This window comes from Dasypus novemcinctus, chromosome 6 (genome assembly GCF_030445035.2).
Source record: "Dasypus novemcinctus isolate mDasNov1 chromosome 6, mDasNov1.1.hap2, whole genome shotgun sequence".
Lineage (NCBI taxonomy): Eukaryota > Metazoa > Chordata > Mammalia > Cingulata > Dasypodidae > Dasypus > Dasypus novemcinctus.
In genome coordinates this window covers 16141495-16166694 of record NC_080678.1, presented here as the reverse complement: position 1 = coordinate 16166694, position 25200 = coordinate 16141495, and the positions used below count along the sequence as shown (strand labels likewise).

The 25200-nt window shown below is 38.8% G+C and overlaps 1 protein-coding gene across 9 annotated transcripts in view; it reads right to left on the bottom strand.

Annotated features, from left to right (window-relative positions):
- Positions 1-1831: 1831 nt before the first annotated feature.
- ATE1 (arginyltransferase 1) overlaps positions 1832-25200 on the bottom strand; it is a 232303-nt gene continuing 208934 nt past the window's right edge. For all 9 annotated transcript variants that reach the window (XM_058298251.1, XM_058298250.1, XM_058298255.2 and 6 more), the window contains one exon: positions 1832-5289. In XM_058298251.1, the coding sequence (XP_058154234.1) occupies positions 5111-5289 (179 nt within the window). In that variant the 3' untranslated portion in view covers positions 1832-5110. The remainder of the gene's footprint in view (positions 5290-25200) is intronic.

Sequence of the window (25200 nt, the reverse complement as noted above, 5' to 3'; positions counted from 1 at the left end):
AGTCTAACTGAAATAGTTACCGGGACAATATTTTCTAGATAGGACTGGGGTGAAGACATCAACTGTGAAAAACAATTGGATATAAAAATGCAGTTTTACTTAGAATTTCAAAGTAAACAAGGTAAAATGCATAGCTACGAGTTACCCACCACTCTTTTCAGTAAACCCACTTTAAAGACTCCTGTTCTATACTAACTTGTTTCAAATAATGTTACGCTTTACAATAAGAAAACCTCTAATGGGAAATTTTAGAGGTGCACAAACCCGTAAAAGTTGTAGTATAGGTCTCCCAGCAGATAGTCAAAGAAACATTGAGAGGGAGGGAACAAAATTTTTAAAGTTGTCTATATTTTTTTAACCTCACTGTAAGGAGAAACTTACTACTGTTCAGTGAAAGGCAAAGAGAACTGGGAAACGGGGGGCCAGAACAATGCTACCAAGGAGTGCAAAGTACCAATAAAACTAATAATGCTTGTCAGTGACAACTGCTAGCACCCATGAAGAGGGCCAAAGTCTGAATTCGTCAGTCTCAGAAGATAATACACAATGGAATATTATGCAGCCATTAGAAATGATATTTTTCCTTATTTATTTTCATATTCACAATATGCTAAGATGTTCATAATATATTAGATTTTTAAGTATATGAAATAAAGACAGGGCATGATTCCATTTTATCTAAAAATAAAATAAAATATACACAATGATGTACATAAAAAAGTTTAGAAGGTGTAGCAATTTGATATAGTTATGAATTCCAAGAATAGATATTGGATTATGTTTAAAATCTGGTTGTACCTGGGCATTATGGAGTTATGATTAGGGTTTTGTTTGGGCCACATCATTAGGGCACTGATGTGCCCACCAAGGGGTGGGGACTCACAGATAAAAGGAATGGCAAAGGACAGAGTTGAGGATTTTTGATGTTGGAGTTTTGAGGTTGGAGTCTGATGCTGAAGCCTTAAGCTGGAGCCCCGGGAAGAGAGAAACCCAGGAAGCCTGAACCCTGGCAGATGTCAGCAGCCTCTTGCTCCAAATAGACTTTGGTGAGGGAAGTAACTTATGCTTTATAGCCTGATATCTGTAAGTTCCTACCCCAAATAAATGCCCTTTATAAAAACCAACCAATTTCTGGTATTTTGCATCAGAACCCCTTTGGCTGACTAATACAGAAGGACACAGACAAAAGTGGGAATGGGACTCCACAGCAGTGATGGGATTAGAAGTGATTTTTATTTTCTATTTCCTATAGTGTCTAAATAGTCTCTGACAAACCCTGTCAACAGAAAAAGAACAAAGCTATTTTCATTCTGGGAAAAAAAAAGTCAGTGGGAATTATACTAATATTTCAATCACTAGGAAAATAGGATTCATTTTATTACCAACCAACCAGATCCTCCTTATTGTAAATAGATGGAAGATTTGTAAACATATTCCATAAATATACTGTGGACTATTACGAATTAACATATAATTTGCTTTATGAGATACTTAACAAAAATTTCTCTGTGAACTAAACTTTTAAGACAAATTACGTTTGACTGTGCTGGTTAAAGTCTATTCTGAATACCCTCAGACAAATGAATGTCTATTCCCTAATTTATCTTGTGAAAATCCAGACTTAAAGTGAGATTTATTTTACTTTATTTCTGAGAAAGGTATCTATCATGCTTTAACTTAGATAACTAAATGATCTGGAATTCCATGGTAGGAAATCAAATTTTACAGTTCATAAAGTCAATGCTTTATTCTCTGCAAAATTCACTGCAGGTGAAATGTATGCAAGAATTAGATGAAAACGTGTCTTTTAATTATGGACTAGCAAGAGTCATTGCAGATAGAAACAGCTTTATTTTTTATCCACTGAAGCCTTATCAAATGGATTGTTCAGAAAGCACATTGAAGAGGAAAAAAAAATCACATGCAATCAAACTTGTTTCGCCTTAGTTGTTTTGTTTTGGGAAAGAATGCACACTCAAATAACTTCTAATTCATACATTACCCAACTGTTTCCATATCATTAACTTCTAATTCTTTTAAGATAGCAACAACAGATATATTTTAGCTCACTGGTCAGATTATTCTTTCCCATCTTTATTCATATTGAAATAATACAATGCTTACAAAATCAAACCTTTCAGAAATTTGCAATAGTTCATTTACATAATAGATTCTGGTTTGTTACGAAGCCACAAAACTGATCTTTGCAAAACTGATTTAAAAAAAAAATAGGATAGGCCATTTTCACGGCAACCATCAACAGTAAAAATTTCTTATCTAAGTAATTATAATCAACAAGTGAATAATATATTCATCTGTGAATAGTGTCTATTTTTTAGAATGTAAAAAGTGCTCAGATTACATTTTTTAGTAAGATAACGAAGATCTCATAGAACTGATATAATTTAAATAATGACAGCGGCATGGGGAACCTCTATTACAAGCTTGCTTCCCAGACAGGGGGGAGGTAGGGGTGAATTTATTTGAAATCAGAAGGGGCTGCAACACTAAGGTTGCAAATACATTTCCTGCCTTGAAATAATCATAAATTCCTTTTGAAAAATTCTGTGTCTTCTTTAGATGAAAGTCAGTAACATAAAATCAAATCTCTCAGCTAGATTAATTACCAACTGAAAAAGTTCGGTCATTTTTCCTTGACAGTCCTTTTCTAGCCCAGGATCAATATTCACTCAACCACAATCTTCCTTTAGGAAGATTATTAGGATCAATTCACTATTTTAAAAAAAGACAACAACAATGCCTAAATATATCGACTGTGTAAAAGACTCTTCATGGCCAAACTCACTCGGGAGTTTCTCTGGTATTAACCTGGGCATCTAATGCCACCCTCCAGGGTCAACTGCTGGGCCCCCAGACAGAGTGACTGATCGTTTTCCTCTGAAGGAACTCCAAACTGTAGGAAGAAATCAGAGTTGTGCTAAGATGTAAGACTCAAGTTTTCTCTTCTTTTGATACTCAAAGAGTGGCGACCTTGATGGCAACTAAACTTGGACAAGCTGCCAAGCACACCAAATACTGGTCCCACTTTGCTCACTGTAAAACTACTGAGGCCACCCAAAACACTTTCTGAAAGCTCATTGTGAAGTTTCTTTCAAGTATGTCCATAACTTACTGTTGAAGAAACAAATTAGCAAGTACAGTTTTGTATTAAAATTATTTTTGTCTGTGTAGAGACAGCAATTCTCTCTCTCTCTGAGTATAATGGGATTTCAGATTATTTTTACTTTCTTATTATTTGAATTGTTTACAGCAAGTATGATTTTTATAATCATAAAGAAATTATGCTACCTTCATTAGAGAATGTTCTCTATCTCTAGATTCTGAGGGCACTTTCAACCAAAATTTCCCAACTGCTCTTGGAAGACTTTTTTGAAGGACAAAATTTCATAAGAATGTAAGATCTATATGATCAAATCAAGTGTTTCTGCTCACTGACTCTATCTCCTGTTAGCACAAGGCAGGTGTTATACATACACACAGTTTGAGTGAATAAATACTATTTGGATGTTGACTGTGCCTAGTTACCTGATTTTAAAAAGCCATCATTTTATGGTTCCTACAAACTAGCTAGCTGAGAATTATTGTCTAATGTTGGATCTAAATTTGGTGCATTTTGGAGAAAAGCTTACAATCACATAGTTAGCTGATTGCAGTAGTGGGATTCAAACTGCTAAGTTTTATAATAAGGCTTTTAAAAAGATCAATCAACAGAAAAATGGACAAAATCTCCGGAGACTGAAAAGGGCTCAGCGGGCCAAGCAGCTGGCAGCAGAAGTTGGCCATCAGCTGAAAGGGAAAGCACAAAGAAACAATACTCCTCTGTTCTCCAAGGTCTCCAACACAACTCAATTCCCACACACCCTGCTCTCTATCTCTTAGCCACTGGCATGTCTGCTTCTCCTCCTGGACTGTGTCCTCCTGAGGGCGAGGTCTGGTTCAAACCATCTTTGTGCCCAGGAAAGAGCCTGCCATCTTGACAAAGTGGGCAAGGGACGTTTGCTGAATGGACAAAGTAATTCAAAAAGGGAGAGGGAAAAGAAGAGGCTGGACTCTGTTCCTGATTACCAAGTGCAGCATCTCCTCTGACTCCCAAACCCAAGGGCAAGAAATGGATTGCTCCACCTCTTACTCTAGATCTAGAACTCAGAGCTCAAAATGATTCCTGTTTAATTACATGGAATTCTTGGCTTAGCTATGAAAATGGTCAGATGTGAGCTAATTTTCACCAATAACCCAAGACAAATGCCCTGAGTTCTAAGGAATGAAAAATTAGCTTATATTTATTATCAATGGAGGATAGATCAAGGCAGGAAGCAATATTATTCTTAAAAACTAAATTTTTTTTTTAGATTTTTAGAAATAAAGCAAATAATGTAATGCATAACTAGGCTAGCCATATATTTTATTGTCCAAGCTGTTGTAAAAGGGAGCACTAGTAACAATATTCCAGGGGAAAAAATATCATGCCAAGACAAGATAAACTGGGAGTGTTCTGGGAAAAGAGACATCTGATGCTAATAACAGATCCTTTTGTTTTCCTTAATGTTTGTACTTTCTTTTCTTCAAGTTCTCTATTAAACTACAAAATATAATATTAGGCAGTAATTTAATATTGAACACTGAGTAATGAAGGTTTTGTTCTCTTGATAAGATATATTCTAAGTGATGACATTCAACCTTCTTTCCTATGTATAAGGTTTTCTAACATAAACTAATGCTTTAAATGGGTCTGAGGAAACAGTCTATTTTAATTTCTTTAACAGAAAAAAAGCACAACTGTGATTTAAACTCACTTCTTAATTTTACTTTCTAAAATGTTAGCAAGGTAAGTTTAGCAAATCTTGTTCAAAAACCCCCAAAATGATAAACTCCAATTAGAAGGATAGGTCATAACATATCTTCAAAATCTGTATCATGAGTCTCACAAATACATTGCCACAAAGTATTTTAGAAAAGCCATATAATTGTCAAAATTTAAAAGTCTACTTTTTGGTTGGTTACGGAATTTCCCCAGGGTGACGGGCGTGCACTGAGGCACATCTCCTAGGCACAGCGCAGGATTGCCTGGGACACGTGTGGAACGGGCCGCTCAGCTTCGGAACAGCAGCATCCTCTCAGAGCACGCCTGCCCCACCAGGCGGGCGTACTGCAGCACAGCGGCCTCCTCGCGCGGGTCTTTCTGCTGCTTCTTATAAACTCCGTAAGGCAGAATGGCTTTCTTGTGAAAGACCTGCAACCGGTCGGGTTCCTTACTGCGACCTTCATCCACTGCAAAGACAAAAAGTACTGATGACAGCAACCAGCCCATTCAAGATGGCAGAGTAAGACCTTTCAGCCTCCAACCCCCACAGAAGCTCTGAATGACGAGCAAGAACGGCAGAAACCTCTCTCTCAAACCTCCGGAGAACAGTTCAAGCACTGCAGTAACAGCGCGAGTGCAGGATCAAAAAAAAAAATTTTTTTTAAATGCTGCTTAAAAGCAGTACATCTCATGGTGCCCCAGCTGGCCCTCCTCCAGCCCTCTCTGGCTTGGGTAAAGCGGGCCCATGTTCCCAGGGCCTTGGTCTGGGTACCAGAGGTAGCAGAGTAAACCCTGGGGCACATACCAGCAGCTTGTAAGTCTGGCTCAGTCTGTCTGATGGTGGCTGAGGCACCTGCTGTCCCATTACGAGCCCAGTGTGGAGAAGGCAGCTCAAGGACTCCCACAGAACAATGGGGGAGATGAGTCAAGCAGCGCTGCCTGGGGCTTACTGGCTGTGGGACAGACAATGCAGTTCCTGGGACTTCGAGGTAACTGTTTCCAGGGGAAGAGGGGATATTAGCATTTGTGAAAACGCGGGCATTCCTAGGGCCAAAGGCTCATGCTCAAGGTAAGACTTGGACTCAGAAAGGAAAGTACCTATACTTCAGACTTCTTGTCCTTTTTTGTTGTTGTTTGTTTTTTTTTGTTGTTGTTGTTAGCTTCCCACAACCAAGGAAATCTGTCATAATATCAGCTGGACACAAGATTAAGGAACAGACCTATCAGAAGTCTAAATTCTGGCAATTAGTCATTAAAATATCAAAATGTCCAGGCTTCAACAAAAGGTCACAAAACTTAGAAAAACAGGCCCAGGTAAAAGATGAAAGCATTGGAAACCATCAATGAAGAAGACCAGATCTGGGACATACCAGGAAAAGATTTTTTAAAAGTGGTCTTAATATGCTCAAAGACCTAAAGGAAAACATGGAGAAAGAACTAAAGGGAATCAGGGAAACAGTAGATAAACACAAAGAGAATATCAATAGAGGGGTGGAAATTATGAAAAGGAAATAAAGAGAGATGAAGACCATAGTAATAGAAATAAAAATTCCCTAGTGAGGTTCCACAGCAGATTGGAGCTGGCAGAAGAAAGAATCAGAAAAATTGAATATAAGACAAATGGAATCATCAGGCTGAGGAGCAGAATGAATGAAGAATGAAGAAAAGTGAACCGTCTAAGAAACCTGTGGGACACCATCAAACTTATCAAAATACATACTGTGGGAGTCCCAGAAGGAGAAGAAATAGAGAAAGGGTTAGTGAGAATATTTAAAGACATAATGCCTGAAAATTTCCCAAATTTAACAAAAGACATGAATATAGACATTCAAGATGCTCAACAACTCTAAACAGGACAAACTTTCAGGCATATTAATTATAATCAAATTTTGAACATCAAAGATAGAGAGACTTCTGAAAACTGCAAGAGAGAAGCAATATGCCACATAAAGGGAAACTCAATAAGTGCCAATTTCTCATTGGAAACCATGGAGGCAATCAGGTCTTTTTACAGTGCTGAAAGCAAAACATTGCCAACCAAGAATTCTATGACTAGCAAACCTGTCTTTCAAAAACGAGGGTGACACGTAGGGGAGCCCCACGTACAAGGAGTGTGCCCTGTAAGGAAAACCACCCAGCACGAAAGGAAATGCAGCCTGCCCAAGAATGGTGCGGCACACACGGAGAACTGACGCAGCAAGATGACGCAACTAAAAGAGACACAGATTCCCATGCCGATGACAACAGAAGGGGACAAAAAACACGCAGCAAATGGACACAGAGAACAGACAACTGGGGGGGGGGTGGAAATAAAAAAAAAATGAGGGTGAGATGAAAACATTCCCAGGTAAACAAAAGGCAAAGGAGTTCATCACCACTAGACCGGCTCTATAAGAAATGCTAAAGAGAGTTCTGCAGGTTGAAAGGAAGGGACAATAGACAACAGATCAAAGCTGCAGGAAGATCTCCAGTGAGGGTAACAGCATGAGTAAATACAAATGCCAGTCCTGCAGTAATTTTGATTGGTAACTCCACTTTTTGCTTCTTACAGGATCTGAAAGGCAAATGCATATAATGTAATGATAGGGAGCAGGTGTAATTCAATGGTTGAGCGCCTGTTTTGCATGTACGAGGTCTTGAGTTATAACCCTGGAACTGCCTTTAAAAAAAATGTGATAAAAAAAATCAGTGGTTTGGGATTCACAATGTATAAACATGTAATTTGTGACAAGTACTACATAAAGGTGGGGGGACAGAGGAGTATAGGAACATAATTTGCGTATAATATTGAAGTTAAGTTGGTGTTAAAGTAAACAAAATTGTTATAGATTTAGGGTGTTAATTTAAGTCCCATGGTAACCACACCAGAACATAACGGGGACTATGAAAATTCACAGAGACAAATTAGAGTACATATTGCTGGGGTTGGGGAGCAGGGAGAATGGGTAGTTAATGCATTATGGGTATAGGGTTTCTGTTTGGGGAGATCAGAGAGTTTTAGTAAGGGAAGGTGGTGAGGGTACCACAATATTGTGAACATGAGTAATTCCACTGAATGGTATACTTGGGATGAGATGGGAAAGTTTATGTTGCATATATGTTCCCAGAATTAAAGAAAAAGAGCAACTAAAGAGACAATGACAATTAAATGGGCGGCGGACTTGGCCCAGTGGTTAGGGTGTCCATCTACCACATGGGAGGTCCGCAGTTCAAACCCCGGGCCTCCTTGACCGGTGTGGAGCTGGCCCATGCGCAGTGCTGATGCGCGCAAGGAGTGCAGCCACACACGGGTGTCCCCCACATAGGGGAATCCCACACGCAAGGAGTGCGCCCCGTAAGGAGAGCCGCCCAGCGCGAAAGAAAGTGCAGCCTGCCTAGGAATGGCGCCACACATGGAGAACTGACACAACAAGATGATGCAACAAAAAGAAACACAGATTCCCGTGCCACTGACAACAGAAGCGGACAAAGAAGACATAGCAAATAGACACAGAGAACAGATAACCGGGGTGGGGGAGGAACAGGAGAGAAATAAATAAATAAATATATTTTTTTAAAAAATGCAATAAATGACCCCGGATGAAATCAAGCAAGAGAGGGGAAAAGGTGCACAGGGATATTTTTGGTACATAAGAAAAACTGGAATATAGACTGTAAACTTTATATCAGTGTTAAATTTCTTGAACATGGTAACTATACTTAAAGTGTTAATATAAGCAAATCTTCTTCTTCTTGGGAAAAGCACATGGCAGTACTAAGTATTTAAGAAGCATGATGTTCAGAAAGTAGATTGATCAATAGACAAAGATACATGGACAGATAGAATACGGCAGATGTGGCAAAATGTTAAAATTGGTGGATCTGTGGATCTGGGGGTGGGAGGGGGAGGTAGTAGGGTACAGGGGTACGTTGGAGTTCTCTATATGGGGTTATTCTATATTCTTTTTGTAGCTGTCCTATTAGTTTGAAAGTATTTCAAAGTAAAAAGTTAAAATTATATATTCCCCGGCATGGGACATGACTCCCGGGGATGCGTCTCACTGCCACCAAGGGATTATTTTAAATGCCAACCAGCGGTGCATTTGGAAAAAGACCTTGACCAAAAGGAGAAAATGTTAAATACAAAAGAGTTTTTATGGTTATGAGATCTCAAAGTGAGATGGGAGTTCACTCCAGAGGTTATGCTTATGCATGTCTGAGGTAGATCTGACTGACTGCCACTGTGAACAAAGCCTCAAATAGGGATGCTTCTGAGGGCTCTAGAGACATGTGGACACTGTAGGCAAGACGCACGACCCCATGAAATCAGCACCCTGTTGGTGGGCCTTACCTTGGAATATAAGATGACCTATTTCCCCAATGTAATAACAGAGTTAGACCCATTGATAATTTCCCTACACATGATTCTTCTAACCCTTTTATTTGAACCTATAAGCACTATACCCATTAAATATATGTTCCAGACATGTAAATCTTTGGTCTGTTCATATACCAGTTGAGCCCTGAATCTCAGCAGTTATAGCCAACACCTATGCTCCAGTTCATCAGACTTGCCCAGGACAACTAACAAAATGATGATGATGGACAACTCATGCCAAAACGCAAGGAGTACCTACAACTGCAAGCAAAACAGTTCCTTCCATTTGCCCCATAAGATCTAAGACCCTCTCAATCTAAGGCAAAGCGGGCATCACCATCCCCAAATCCTCAAGACTGAAGAATGAATAAACATTGGGGGAAAGCAACCATGGACGAAAGTAGACTTACTGTAGTAATGGACGAACTTTTAATATTGATATAAAGATAGTGGTTACCAGAGGTTCTGAGGGGAGGGGCAGGGAAAAATAGGTGGAACATGGAGCATACTTTGGACATTGGAATTGTTCTGCATGATATTGCAATGATGGATACAAGCCATTATACATTTTGTCAAAACCTATACAATTTTACAGTGCAGAGTGTAAACCATAACGTAAACTATAGACAATGGTGAGTAGCAGTGCTTCAATGTTTGTTCATCAATTTTAAGAAATGTACCACACTAATTTAAGATGTTTTTAATAGAGGGAAATGTGAGAGGGAAGGGGGTTGCGTATATGGAATCCCCTCAATTATTATTATTTTTAAGATAAGAAAGTAAAGCTTTTATTAAGAAACAAGAAAAGAGGGAAATATACAATTCGAAGCATGGTTTGCAAGTGTGCTACAGTATGAGTCATGCCCCCCATTTATATATATATATTTTAAATATATCCATCACTGCCCTTGTGGCTTGCTTGCTGTCTGCACATTCTTCTGTGTCTGTTTGTCTCTCTTTGTTGTCATCTTGCTGCACCAGCTTTCTGCGGGCGCAGGCCAGCTTGCCTTCACAAGGAGGCCCTGGGACACAAACCCAGAGCCTCCCATATGGTAGATGAGAGCCTAATCGATTGTGCCACAGCTGCTCCCCCCGCCTCCCCCCCCCGGTATATTTTTGATGTAACTTTTCTGTAATCTAAAACTTTACAAAAAAAAATAAAGTTAAGGGACTGGATGTGGCTCAAGCAGTTGAGTGCCTGCCTCCCTTGTGGGAGGTCCCAGGTTTGGTTCCCAGTGCCTCCTGAAAAACGAAATACAAACAACAAGCAAAACAAACAATAAAACCACCTCAAGGAAGGTGATGTGGCTCAGTAGTTGAGCACCAGTTTCTCACACGCAAGGTCCTGGGTTCAATCCTCAGCCCCCGGTACCTCAAAACATGAAAAGGTGAAAAAAATAAAACGTATTGATGAAAAAGGTCACATATCACTCAACTTTTAATTTTGTAATTTTAAAAGATTTAATTTGAAATATAAAAATTACATATTAAGATGTCCTCTTTGGTGAGAGTTTTTAAATAAGGATGTGTACTATTAATAAAGAATATTTTGAATTAAAATAAAACCACCTTGCTGAAAGGTAACAAATATCCTCCATCATGACAGCTAAAACATTGGCTAAAGATAAAAAAATTGTATACAATTAAAAACTGCCCTACTACACTTTTATTATTTTTCTGTGCCTGATAAAACATCTAAGTCTCCAGCCTTAATGAAGGATGTGCCAGAGAGTGACAGTGGTTACTACTCTTGGTTCTCCTCTTCTTTTTTTATGAACGAAGGCCAGCCTTTTTTTGCAGCTGAGCCACATCGGCTCCCCTGAATTGTTTTTTTTCATTTATTCTTACTGTTTGTTTTGTGTTTAGGAGGCACCAGGAACTGAACCTGATACCTCCCATGTGGGAAGCAGGCACTCAGCTTGAGCCACATCTGGTCCCTGAAGCCCAGTCTTTTAACAGGGCACACAGGTCACCCAGAAGAAAGCTTGCTTCCCAGACTTCCTTGTAGCTGGCTGTGGCCATGTGACCAAGTTCTGGCCAATGGGACATGAATGGAAGTAATTCAAGGTAATTTCCAGCAATCTTTTTTTTAAGGATAGCTGGCCTGTATCTCATTTGCCTTTTTCATTTTCAATCTTTTCTTCAATCTGCTGCTTGGAACAAGGATGACATGGCATGGCCCCTCACTTCTACCTTGGAGCATGAGGTTAAGAGCTTACCATAAGATATCAGCAAAAACAAAAGCTAGAACTGGGTAACTAGGGAATCCTTCACAAAACTGGCATACCAGATGAAGCCTGGAAAATCTACATCTAGACTTACACAAAAAAATTGGCTATTTTGTTTAAAGCCACTATTATTTTAGGTTTCTGTTATTGGCAGCTGTCCCTAATTCTAGCTAAGACTGAGAATGTGACAATATTCACTAAAATGTACGTTTTTAAAAAATCACTGACTCAGCAAGGCCACTACAGCTCTCACAACACATTGGAATTACCCAAGTAACTTTTCAAAAATACTGACTCCTGGAGGAATAGAATGGAGAGAAGAGGGGGTAACTGGGGGGCAATGGAAGTGTTCCACAAGATCATGCAATGATGGATACAGGCCATGTTAAATTTCACCAAAAATTTATAAAAGTATAAAGTCCAAAATGTAAACCATACTGTAACCAAAAATTTATAAAAGTGTATGGTCTAAAATATAAACCATAATGTAAACCATAATGGAACCACGGTTGGTCCAAGCTATGTTTCAATATCTGTACATCAGCTACAGCAAATATAACATCCACATGTAAAAAGATCATTGCTGGGGAAGGGGGAAAAGGGTTTGATGTTGGGGCTATGGAAGTCTCCTATATTGTGTATGTGACTTAACTGTGATTTAAAACTTTCTTGAAGATATAATAAAAAAAATTTTTTTTTAAGTATTTAGAAACTGAGGAAGAAATGGAAGATATTGCCTTGCCACTGTACATACAGGGCAACATCTATTACAGTGATGAAAGGCATAATATCAAAAAAAGTATTTTTCATTTTTTAATACCCCAATTTATTTTTTACTTTAGTTTTCCTAAATTATTATGTATTCTATTTCAAATCTTTAAACTGATCATTAATATTTCATTTTCCTACTAACTGAATTTGGCAATATATAAGGCTTCAATTTTTTTTTATGCCCCGCCTTCCTTGCGTCTTGCTTGTTGTCTGCTCTCTGTGTCCATTTGCTGCCCACCCTTCTGTGTTTTTACTTGTCTCCCTTGTTATTGTGTCATCTTGCTGAGTCGGCTCTCCACGGCCCTTGTGGGCTGGCAGCTCTCCTTCACAAGGAGGCCCTAGGATGCGAACCCAGGGCCTCCTACATGGTAGACAGGAACCCAAAGGATTGGGCCACAGCCACTTCCCTAGGCTTCATTTTTTAACAAGTTTTAGATCACAGAGGGGTTCAACTATGGCAGGGCAGGAACACTGGTGTGGGGTGTCATTGATGGGGGATGTATGGGTGGGAGTTCTCCAGGCCATGCATATGGGGTATATAGATACATTCAGATACTCGTTGGATACTGTCATAGTGAATAGAGTTACTCACGACAACTGAGAGAGTGCCGAGTTCCCATTTTGAGGAACTCTGTTACATTCCCCAATGAAGCAACAACAATCCCCAAGTGCAAGGGCAAAGACCAGGGAAGAAGGAAGGTCCAATGATGGGTCCTGGATACTGATGACTACACTTATGAACCTGTGTGCCTGAAATTTCCACTAGGCCTAGAGCTGCAGGGTGCCTAAGAGTTACCTCCTGAGAGCCTCCATGTTGCTCAACTGTAGCCACTCTTTAAGTGAAACTCAACTGGCTCCAAGGGATTACTACCAATCACCAGCTGGTGATGCAACTAGAAAAAGACCTTGAATAAAAGGGGGAAAGGTAAAAGACAAATCAGTTTTTCTGGCTAAGAGACTTCAAAATGAGTTGGGAGGTCATCAGAGGGGTTGCACTTATGCACTCCTCAGCAGGATCCCAGAGACATTCAAAGTAGATACAACCCCAGCTAGTGGTGCTACTGAGAGTTATGGAGATACCCAGGTTCTACAATCATGGCAGATGGCTTTGAAGTTCAGGGCTTTGCCAGTGGGCTCTTCTTTGGAATTTGTGCTCCTGAGTGTGAGGGAGTGGGCCTCAGATATGACCTCTCTACACATGCCTCTTCTGTCACTTTTTTGAACTTGTGGTTGGCGCTGGGGTTGGTGTATGATCAGGAGACTTGAATCTCTGGACTGACTATGTGCCAGCTGGGCTCTGAATCTCAGGAGAGTTGCAACACCTACTCTCCGGTTCATTGGACTTACCCAGGTCAGCTAACAGAGAGGTGAGGATGGTCAACCACCACACCAGGGAACTGAGAGAAGTCTACAACTTTAAGCAGGAGAATTGCATCCATCAGCCATGTGGGATCCAAGCCCCCTCTCAATTTAGAGGTGGAGTGGACATTGCCATCCCAGAGTTTGCAGGATGGATGAATAAAATATGGATTAGAGTGGACTTATTGGTATTCCACTATAGAACTATTGTCACTCTAGCAATGGAAGAAATTGTATCATTGCTGTGGAGACAGTGGCCATGGGAGTTGCTGAGGGCAGGGAGAGGGAAGAAGAAGCATTTTCAGGACTTGGAGTTGTACTGAATGATATTGCAGGAACAGATGCAGGACATTATATACTCTGCCATAACCCACTAAATGGAGTGGGAAAGAGAGTAAACTACAACATAAACTATAACCATGCTGTGCAGCAGTGCTCCAAAATGTATTCATCAAATGCAATGAACGTACCACACTAACAAAAGAGGTTGTTGATGTGGGAGGAGTGGTGGTTGTGAGGAGTGGCGTATACTGGAATTCTTATATATTTTTAATGTAACATTTTGTGTGATTTATGTATCTTTAAAAAAATAAAATAAAAAATGAAAAAAAAGTGGGTTGAGAACCTCTATCCTAGAGATACATGCACATAAGTGTTTCTAAGTATGTATAAGTGTGCTTACCACAATATTCTTTGTAATGCTGAAAAACTGAAACTGGAAGCAAGTTAAATGTCCATCAGTGGAGGACTAGTTAAATATGTTAAGATTTATCTATACAATAAAATGTTATATAATTACTACAAAAAAACACAAAGATTATTAAGTAATAAACACTCAGGTACAGTATAAATAACTGTTCTTTTTATTGAATGCCTAATTTATACATGGGGGGAAAATCTGGAGAAATATACATCAACCTTTTAACAGTACTTATTTTTAACTCTTCGTTTTGCTTATAACTTCCAAACTTCATTCCTGCCCTCCACCACCAGGGAACCACAGAGCTCACCTCCTTACTTCACCAGATCAATTTAAATGTTAACTTCCTCAGAAGGCCTTGGTCCTATGGGATAGAGTACTCATACTCCCCTTAATTTTTCTTCATAGTACTTATCACCATCTGAGATACAGATTTATTGTCTCTCTCTGCTAGCAAAAAGTGCTGTGCAAATAAAGACTTTGACTGCTTAACCCACTAATATCTCCCCAGAGCCTAGGTATATAGCAGTGCTTCATAAATATTTGCTGAATGAATGAATGACTTGATCTCTGGGGGTAATATTTCTGGAGGCTTTCATAATGCAGAATACTCACAGATACATATAAATTTTGACTTTTCTATAATGAGCATAAGGCTTTTATAATTAAAAAACAATTGTTAGGTTAATTTATATATTTTATTTCTTTTATAAATATGGATCTTATAGAAATGATAAAAGTGGAAATGCCAGTATCCTCTTCTATAAACAAACAGGGTCTTTAGGCTATAAACATCTATAACCAATTTTCAAACTCAAAGACTAACTTTTCATAGTAGATTCACTATAAATTTAATTGAACATTTTAGTGGATATTCACTTCATCATGCAAGGCTCCATGCTTGGAATATTTAAGTTAGATTACATCCCTTATTATTTTATGATAAAGGAAGCAATATATATTAAAAGTTTATTCTTTCTCAACTGATACCATTTTCTCTATTGGATATTAATCAAGAGACATCATCCAGGGAAGTGGACACAGCTCAACTGATAGAGCATCTGTCTATCATATAGAGGGCCCAGGGTTCAATCCCCAGGCCTCCTGACCCGGGTAGTAAGCTGGTCCACGCGCACTACTGCCACACCCAACTAGTGCCGTGCCATGCAGGGGCATCCCCACATAGGGGAACCCCAAGCACAAGGATGCGCCCCATAAGGAGAGTCGCCCTGCATGAAAAAAAAGCACAGCTTGCCCAGGAGTGGCACTGCACACATGGAGAGCTGACGCAGCAAGATGACACAACAAAAAAGAGATGCAGTTGCCCAGTGCCGCTGGATAATGCAAGTGGACGCAGAAGAACACACAGTGAATGTACACAGGAGACAATGGGGAGGAAGGGGAGAGAAATAAATCTTTAAAAAAAAAAAAAAAGAGACATCATCCAAGCTCAGTTTCAGAAGAGATACAAGTAACAGTGTTTTTCTAATATCTAAAAGGAGAAACAGAGATCCCATCTTATGGAATAATTTCATTGGTTAGTTGATTTTAATCATCTTAAGAGAAAGCGAGTTCAGGACATTCCAAAATTGACTATATTCTATGATGTTCAGAAATCTGTAACAGGGGTACAAGGTAATCATGTACTATTAGCCAAAAAAGAAAGTATACACCATGAGGAAGACCATTTTGTTCCACGAGGTACCCAGCCCAAGAAGGCACAAGCCTGGAGGGATGGTGAGGAACACCAAGGCTGCCAGCCAGAGGGTTTCACAGCCGTTAAGTGGATGCCAGAGCAGGGTGAGGTTTTTACTTCCTCCACAGACAGATTCAGAAGTGGCCAACGTAAAGGTGAATATAAACCCGTAAGAGAAGGGATCGCATCCATCTCGTTGTTTCATCGCCAGTGCCGTTCAGGGCCTGTCTGCCCTCAGTTACAATCCTCGCCCTTCTGCACTGCACCACAGGAGGCTGATTTTTGTGGGTTCAGCCAGTTGCAGACGACTGGAGCTGGGGGAGTGAGAAGCCACAGTATTTCTCCTCCAAGCTTCCCTCTTTCTTGGCTCTGCTTTCAGGCAGCAGCTCGGCTAGTTGTGAAGCTGTTAAAGTTCCAATTTCGATTGAATGGCCTTAGCCCCTGGCCTTTGATGACAGGCCTCCTCCCTTAGTCTCTTCAGCCCTGGGATGCTGGTGGCTTCCTGCTGTTGCTGATAATCTGGGTTACCTCTCCGTCCCCTGCTTGGCGCTCAGCAATGGCATTGCCTGTTGTCACAGATTCCCTGTGTTCTATTTTCTCTGTTGTAAATACTTTAAGTGGTTTTGGTTTTCCTGGTTAGATCCTGATTTAAAGACCAATTCCAAAATATATGGTGTTTATTATAGATTATCCAACTGAAGAGGCAGTCCAAGTACTTTAAGACTTGCTGTTTTCTAGACTACTATGTCCCTTACCAGGACAAGTTACAAAAGAAGGAAAAGGCAGCAAGATAGTTCCTACTGTCAATTTGGGACATTCTAATGTACATATATTGCAAACACAGATAACTATCTCCCAAATACTTCTAACAAAAAAAAGGTAGATTTGAGCATATTTAGTCTAATATAAATAGAAAACTAGTGCGGATGAGTGAGAAGAATAAGAGAAAGGCAAATCTAAAACCTTGGATTTTTTTAATATGAAATTTTAAAGTATACCTTATTTAACCATATAGAATAAAATTTGTTTAAACTTTATTCTAAAATATTTTAGGACAGGAATATTTTAAGATTTCAATAAATAGAACACTATAGCAAATAAAGTAAAATTTTATATGCCATCATCTTATTTTATCTAGAATGAAATGTCTCTCTCTCATTTTTACTTCTGTCTGAGGTATAAAAATAAAAATCTAAGATTAGGAAAAAAACACACCATTATATAGAATTTATCTCAATTATTTTAAAGTATACTCCTCCTAAAGAGTAAGAATTTGGATTGTTTCATTTTCCAAAATACATACTTTTTCTCTAGTCATTTGAGATTAGGGGGGAAACTAGCATTATATACATATCAATTTTTGGGGAAACACTACAATATATAAATTTCAACCACTAAATGCCAAACTGACATGGGACATCAATGATATCTGTTGGCTAGCATATATATAGAATTAAGTCTCAAGCTTACACTGATTTTTAACATTTTTAGAGAGACTTAAGTAATTAAGTTCAATAATTCTTCTTCCTTCCAAAATGCTTTTGAAGCCTAAAATTGTTTGGGATTAAAGCAGTCAAAATGTGTAATACGAAGTAGATATCGAAAAGCTAGTTAATCACTTTTTAACATTACACAATTATGAAAAAGGGTTGATAATGATTTTTAAAATTCTCTCCTCATTCTCTACAATTCTCATTATCCCATTTAGAGACTCAAATATATTTGGTCACAGTGTTCAAATATTTTAGAAACTCAAAGGGTTGTTGTTTAATATTCCAAACAATATGGTACTGATTAATAGAAACTTTTTATTAATTCATTGAAATACAATTTACTTTAGTTTTCTTAATATCATACTTTGACTATCACTTAAATATCTGTTGCCTCCATTCACCAATGTTCGGCCAGTTCCTTTCTTCAAACCTAACTGCTTCTCTGGGTTCATGTTCATAAAGCCTGATACACTGGGTTCTCCCATTTCACACAATCCTCTGTCCCCATACAAGATTCCATCAGAGAAAAAGCTGCATAGTCATTAGCTCTGTGGTTGCATGAATTCAAACTTAATTTCTACATTTTCTTATGAATAATTTAATTCATCAACACAGTAATAAGCATATAAAATATATGCATATGATAAACAAGTAAAAAAAACACATAGCTTTCTTTTAAAAAGTAACATTAAAGCATATCCTTCTTCACCTAAAAAAAAATTTAAACTATAATTCAAAGTTGAAATGTAAACTTAGAATTCTACTTGCCCAAAGAAGCCAAAGATATCAATCTAAAACTATCAGTACTCTGGAAAAGGAAATATAGCTCAACAAAAGACATATGACATATGGTAAGGAAAAAAAGGAAAGATAGACTATAAGCTTTAAAATTTTCTAGTATTTCAATAACGTGAATTAAATCCAACTATTTTGGGGGGAGTTACTCAGGAATGAAATTAATGAATATTCAATAATAATCGCATTAAATGTTTTATTTTATATATTTTTAATTACAAAAGTAATGTTGGCATAAAAGTCCAAACGATATAGAAATTAAAAAGTAGAGGGGAGCAGGTGTAGCTCAGTAGTTGAACACCTCTTTAAAAAAAAAAAGGACAGCATAATGTTCCCCCACACGTAATCCTTGCTTCTGCCCCCTCTCCCCCTCCTCACCCTGCCACATCCCCATTTAGAGCCAGTGTTTTAACAATTTCATAAAATGTATTTAAACATTCAAATACAGAGTTTTGGATCAAATTCTAGATATACCTTAAGTTAAGATAAAAATGCAAATCAATTGCCCCTTCAGTGGGTATATTAACTTCAGAAACCATTGATTGTCTTTAGAGACAAGATACATTTGTTTTTTGGACTTGACAGTCTGCAGTTTTATGATCATTCAATTACATTCCCAATTAAAGCAGAATCTGATTCTATACAATTAGCATCAAACCCAAATTTAAAACCTAAACATGAGTTCTACCAGATACTTATAAACACTGAAAATAAATTAGTTATCATGATTCATTTACTAAAGTAAAAAACTGCAGCCCAAATCTCCACAAAACCTGTTATGATCATCTCATATTGCCTGCCCAGTTAATGTCATCAGTGCTTGCAGACAAAAATCTACATGGCTAACCCCACACTGCACATCCTAAGCAAATGAATGACAGGCCTCTCCTGGGGATGGGGGGGAGGGAGTCTTGAAGATAACAGAAAAATAAAGTATTTTTGGATCAAAGACAGTTGCCTTCATGGCTCAAAAAAGCTACTAGTTTTTTGAGAGGTCCAACAAGAACTATTCCCCCTTTTCCTTTCTCTAACATATCATAATTAAATTTTATAAAATAAAAACCAAAGGCAATCCCACAGACTCTTTTCGGAGATAAGTATTTGATCACTAGTGGTGTAAACATGCTGTCAGTTCTCTGAGTTCTAATCTTTAAGAAAAACTATGGTGAGCCACAACTGCTTGATTTTTTTCCCGAAGTTTTTATTCACAGGAGATGAACTGTACATCACAGGTGCTTTCAAAGGAAAAGAATCTAGAGATCAAAGCTTTACTGCTCCTTCTTACAGGATTTAACACTTTTATTATTCTTAAAGAGACTTCTAGGCTTTCCAGAAAACAATGGAACAGTCTTATTTTCTTAACATCATTTATTGCCATAGCATTATTATATAAACATGAAAACAAGTTACAGTTTCTCATGAAGAAAGTTGTATAAATGGCAGGCACTGCTATGTTAATGAAGCTCAATATAGCTGGGCAAAACTGATATAACTGGAGAATATGAAATTTTAAACGAATGTCTGGAAGGAGACATGCTCAACAGAAATTCAACTCTGGAAGTTCAGAGTCAAAAAAGATTTAGAATATTTTAAAGTAGCAGGAGATAGTAACAAATGTTTTAATCATTATTGGGGGGAAATGGGGGCAGAAGGGAAAGAGTATGAAAGGAAGATTTTGCTCATGAAAGGAAGCTTTTAAATATGGGACAGTAAAGGAATACATAGCAGGCATGATAGAAATACCTGTTCTCAATCAGCTAATTTTAAAAGCTCATTTGGTGGGAGGCTCAAAAATGACTTTGGAAATGTATTACAGAGAATTACACATTTTCATATACTATATGGAATACTGCTGCTAGTAATTTCATTCAGACTAGAAAATATTAAGAAAAAAATAACAGCTTATTTGTAAAATATCATTTAATAACACTTTATGAAAATATAATTGACATACCATACAATTCATTTATTTAAATATACAGTTCATTAGTTTTTAGTGTATTCAGACTTGTACAACCATCACACAACTTTAGAACATTTTCATCATTCCAAAAAGAAACTCTTCAACTATCAGCAGTCAACCTGTATTTCCCTACAACCCTCTTAGCCTTAGACAACCACCAATCTATTCTGTCTTTATAGATTTGTTCTTTCTAGACATTTCATATAGAAGGAATCATAAAATAAGTGGTCTTTGGTGACTGATCTTTTACCTAGCACAATGTTTTCAAGGTTCACACATGTCTAAGTAGGTATCAATACTTCCTCTCTTTTTAATGACAAATATGATTCAATTGTATGGTTATGTCACATTTTATCTATCCATTCATCAACTGATGGACATTTGGGTTGTTTATATATTTTGGGTTGTACATTTATTTTGTGTGCTGTCTGGTCTCTGTGTCCATTCGCTGTGTGTTCTTCTGTGTCTATATTTATTTTTATTTCCCCTCTCCCCATGAGGCTTGCTTGCTGTCTGCTCTCTGTGTCCATTCACTGATCGCTCTTCTGTGTTTCTGCTTGCCTCCCTTTTTTGTTGCGTCACCTCCTCAATTGGCTTTCCATGGTGCTTGCGGGCTGGGCAGCGCTCTGCTGCATGCGGGAGAGCCTGCCTTCACAAGGAGGCCCCAGGACACGAACCCATGGTAAACGGGAGCCCAACTATTGAGCCACAGCAGCTTCCTGGTTGTTTATATTTTTTAACTATTAGGAATAATGCCACTATGAATATGAACATTTCTGTACAAGTTTTCACGTGGACATGTTTTAATTTCTCTTGGGTATATAGCTTAGAGTGGAAATGCTGGGTAATGTGATAACTCTATGTTTAACCTTTTGAAGAACTGCCAAATTCTTTTTCAACCTCGCTACATCATTTTACATTCCCACCAGCAGTGTATGAGGGTTCCAATTTCACATCCTTGACAACACTTTAATCATCTTTTAAAAAAATTTTTTTAAATGTTACATTAAAAAAATATAAGAGGTCCCCATATACCCCCCACCCCCCTCACCCCACTTCCTCCCACATTAACAACCTCTTTTATCATCATGGCACATTCACTGCATTCGGTGAATACATTTTGGAGCACTGCTGCACCGCATGGATGATGGTTTACATTGTAGTTTACACTCTCCCCCAGTCCACCTAGTGGGCCACGGCAGGACATGCAATATCTAGCATCTGTCCCTGCAGTACCACCCAGGACAACTCCAAGTCCTGAAAATGCCCCCACATCATCTCTCTTCTTCCCCCTCCCTACCCTCAGCAGCTACCGTGGCCACTTTCTCCACATCAATGCTACAATTTCTTCCACTACTTATCACAATAGTTCCATAGTAGAATATCAGTAAATCCACTCCATTCCTCCACCTTGTGGACCCTGGGATGGTTATGTCCCCTCCACCTCTATATTGAGAGAGGGCTTAGATCCCACATGGATGATGGGTGCAATTCCTCTGCTTGCAATTGTAGGTACTCTTGGCTCCCTGCTGTGGTGGTTGACCTTCTTCACCTCCCTCTTAGCTGGCCAGGGAAGACCACTAAACCAGAGGGTAGGAGTTGCAAATCTGCTGAGGCTCAGGGCCTGGCTCTCACATGGACAGTCCAGAGATTCAGGTCTCCTGAGTATACACCAACCCCAGAGCCAACCACAGGTTCAGTATAAGTGACAGAAGAGTCATATGAAGAAAGTTCATATCTGAGTCCAACTCCATCACACTCAGGAAAACAAAACTCCAAAATAGGGACAACTGATATGACACTGAACTCCAGAGCCATCTGCCATGACCACAGAACCTAAAGTCCTCAGGAGAACTAGTACCTGGGGTTGTGTTTACTTTGGCTGTCTCTGGGACCCTGCATGCGTAAGTGATCCCTCTGATGACCTCCAGACTCTTTTCTGAAGACTCATAGCCATATAAACTCATTTGTTCTTTCCATTTCTCCCTTTTATTCAAGGTCAAAAAGCAGTTTTTAACACTTGATATTATATGTAGGCTGAGATATACTGCTGGTCTGAGTTGACCCTTTTATTCAAGGTCTTTTCTAGTTACATCATCAGCTGGTGCTTGGAAGTAATCCCTCTCGCCAGGGAGGCATCCCCAGGAGTCATGTCCTACGCTGGGGGAAAGGTAATGCATTTACATGCTGAGTTTGGGTTAGAGCATGGGGACACTGGAGCAATATGAAGGCTCTCAGGAGGTAACTCTCAGGCACTCTGCAGTTCTAGGCCTAGTTCATATTTCAGGTGCACAGGCTCATAAGCATAGTCACCAGTATCAAGGGCTCATTGTTGGACCATCCTTCTTTATTGGTCTTTGCCATTGCACTTGGGGGATTGTTGCTGTTTCATTGGGGAATGTGATAGAGCTCCCCTGGCTAGGAACTCAGCACTCCCTCAGTTGTCATTTTTAACTGTAACTACTATATGAAAATATACAAACATTTTTATGTACCCCGGATACATGCCCTGGAGAACTTCCTCCCAATCATGTGCCCCCATCAATAACACCCCACACCAGTGTTCCTCCCCTGGCATATGTGAACCTGTCTGTGGTCCAAAACTTCTTCAAAAATGAAGCCTACTATATTGCCAAGTTCCAGTAATAGTAAAATGGAATATAGTGATGGGTTTAAAGGTTAGATATAGAATACATACTGATTTAGAAAAATTAACTAAAATAAAAATAAACTGGGGTATCAAAAAATGAACAAGCTTTGTTTCTGACGTTTTGCCTTTCATCACTGCAATAGGTGTTGCCCTATATGTACAGTGGCGAGGCAAATTCTTTCATTTCTTCCTCAGTGTCTACATCTATTTTTTTTTCCAATTATTAAGTTTGTCTTCACAAAAGTTTTAGATCACAGTAATTCACATATACAATATAGGTACTCCCACATATCCAGTATCAAACACTTTGTCCCTTTCCCAGTAATGATGTTTTTACATGTTCATATATTTGCTGCAGCTGATGTACAGATACTGAAACATAGCTTTCAAACATGGTTCCATTTTGGTTTACATTATGGTTTATATTTTAGACTATATAATTTTCTAACTTTTTAGTTATCTTATGTTTTACATTATGGTTTACATTTTAGCCTAGAGACTTTCATACATTTTTGGTGGAATTTAACATGTCCTATATCCATCATTTCATGATCCTGTGGAACACTTCCATTGCCCCACAGTTACAATGATTCCATCTATTCAATATCTCTCTCCCCCACCCCTCAGGGTCCACAGTGACAATCAAACTTCATTACTTGAAGGACCATATTCACAGATATGTGAAACAATGTTGAAGGCTTGACATACTCGACTGCCCTAACCCATTGGGAGCCACCAATTCTCTTGAGACCAATTCCCTCTGTTTGAGAAGACCAGTCCTCCCAAGGATGTGGGTATACCTTCACACTCATTGTATGGGTCTCCAGCAAATGATATAACCCACTATGACAAAATGAGCACTCACATACTCCCTAGAAGCCTGCCCTGTGTCAGATGCCCCTACTTAAACATCTTGAACAGGTAACCTTCCTTGTTATATTTTCTAAAGAGTTTTCTCAACATTATAGTTTCAACCACATATGTGACCATCTCCTATGTTCACATGTTCCCCCACCATCCTCCAATTTCTTGGACCATCTGACCCATCCTCCCATCCCTAGGCCCCCTCAAATCCATAAAGTCCCACCCAAAGGTATCCCTATGCCCCCAATTTATCCCTTCCCTGTACAAATACTTATTTCCAGCTTATCATAGATTTCACCCATGAAAGTGTGAGCTCGCAAACTTCCTCTCCCCCCCAACTTCCTTTCAGCCTACCATCCAGTCTCTAGCTCTCTGAGACAGCTTGGTTTACTTATTTCATATCAGTGAGGTCATGTATTATTTGTCCTTTAATGCCTAGCTTGCTTCACTCAACATAAGGCCCTCAAGATTCATCCATGTTATCACATGTGTTTGTACTGTATTCCCTCCTATAGCTGAGTAGTAGTCCTTTGTATGTATATTCCACATTTTATTTATCCATTCATCTGCTGATGGGCATTTGGGTTGATTCCAACTTTTGGCAATAGTGAACAATGCTGCTATGAACATTGGTGTGCACATATCGGTTTGTGTCTTTGTTTTCAGTTCTACTGGGTATATACCCATAAGTGGAATTGCTGGGTCATATGACAAATCTATAGCTAATTTTTTGAGAAACCGCCCAACTGTCCTCCAGAATGGCTGGATCCTTCTGCATTCCCACCAGCAGTTGATGAGTGTTCCCATTCTTCCACATCCTCTCCAGCACGTGTAGTCGTCTGGGTTTTTTTTTTTTTTTTTTATAGCTGCTAATCTCATGGGAGTAAGATGGTATCTCATAGCAGTTTTGATTTGCATTTCCCTAACGAGTAGTGATTTTGAGCATTTTTTCATGTGCTTTTTACCCATTTGTATTTCTTCTTTGGAGAAATGTCTGTTTAAATCTCTTGCCCATTTTTTAAATGGGTTGTCTTTTTATTTTCAAGATATAGGAGTTCTTTATATATGCAGGTTATAAGTCTCCTATCAGATATATGTTTACCAAATATTTTCTCCCATTGGGTAGTTTGTCTTTTCACTTTCTTGACAAACTCCTTTGAGGTACGAAAGGCTTTAATTTTGAGGAAGTCCCATTTATCTATTTGTTCTTTTGCTGCCCGTGCTTTTGGTGTAAAGTTCATGAAGCCATTTCCTATTACAAGGTCCTGTAGATACTTCCCTACATTGCTTTCCAAGGTCTTTATGGTCTTGGCTCTTATATGTAGGTCTTTTATCCATCTTGAGTTGATTTTTGTATAAGGTGTCAGTTGGTAGTTCTCTTTCATTCTTTTACATATGGATATCTAGTTCTCCAGGCACCATTTGTTGAAGAGGCCATTCTCTCCTAGTTGAGTGGGTCTGGTGGCCTTGTCAAATATCATATGACTGTATATGACATATAT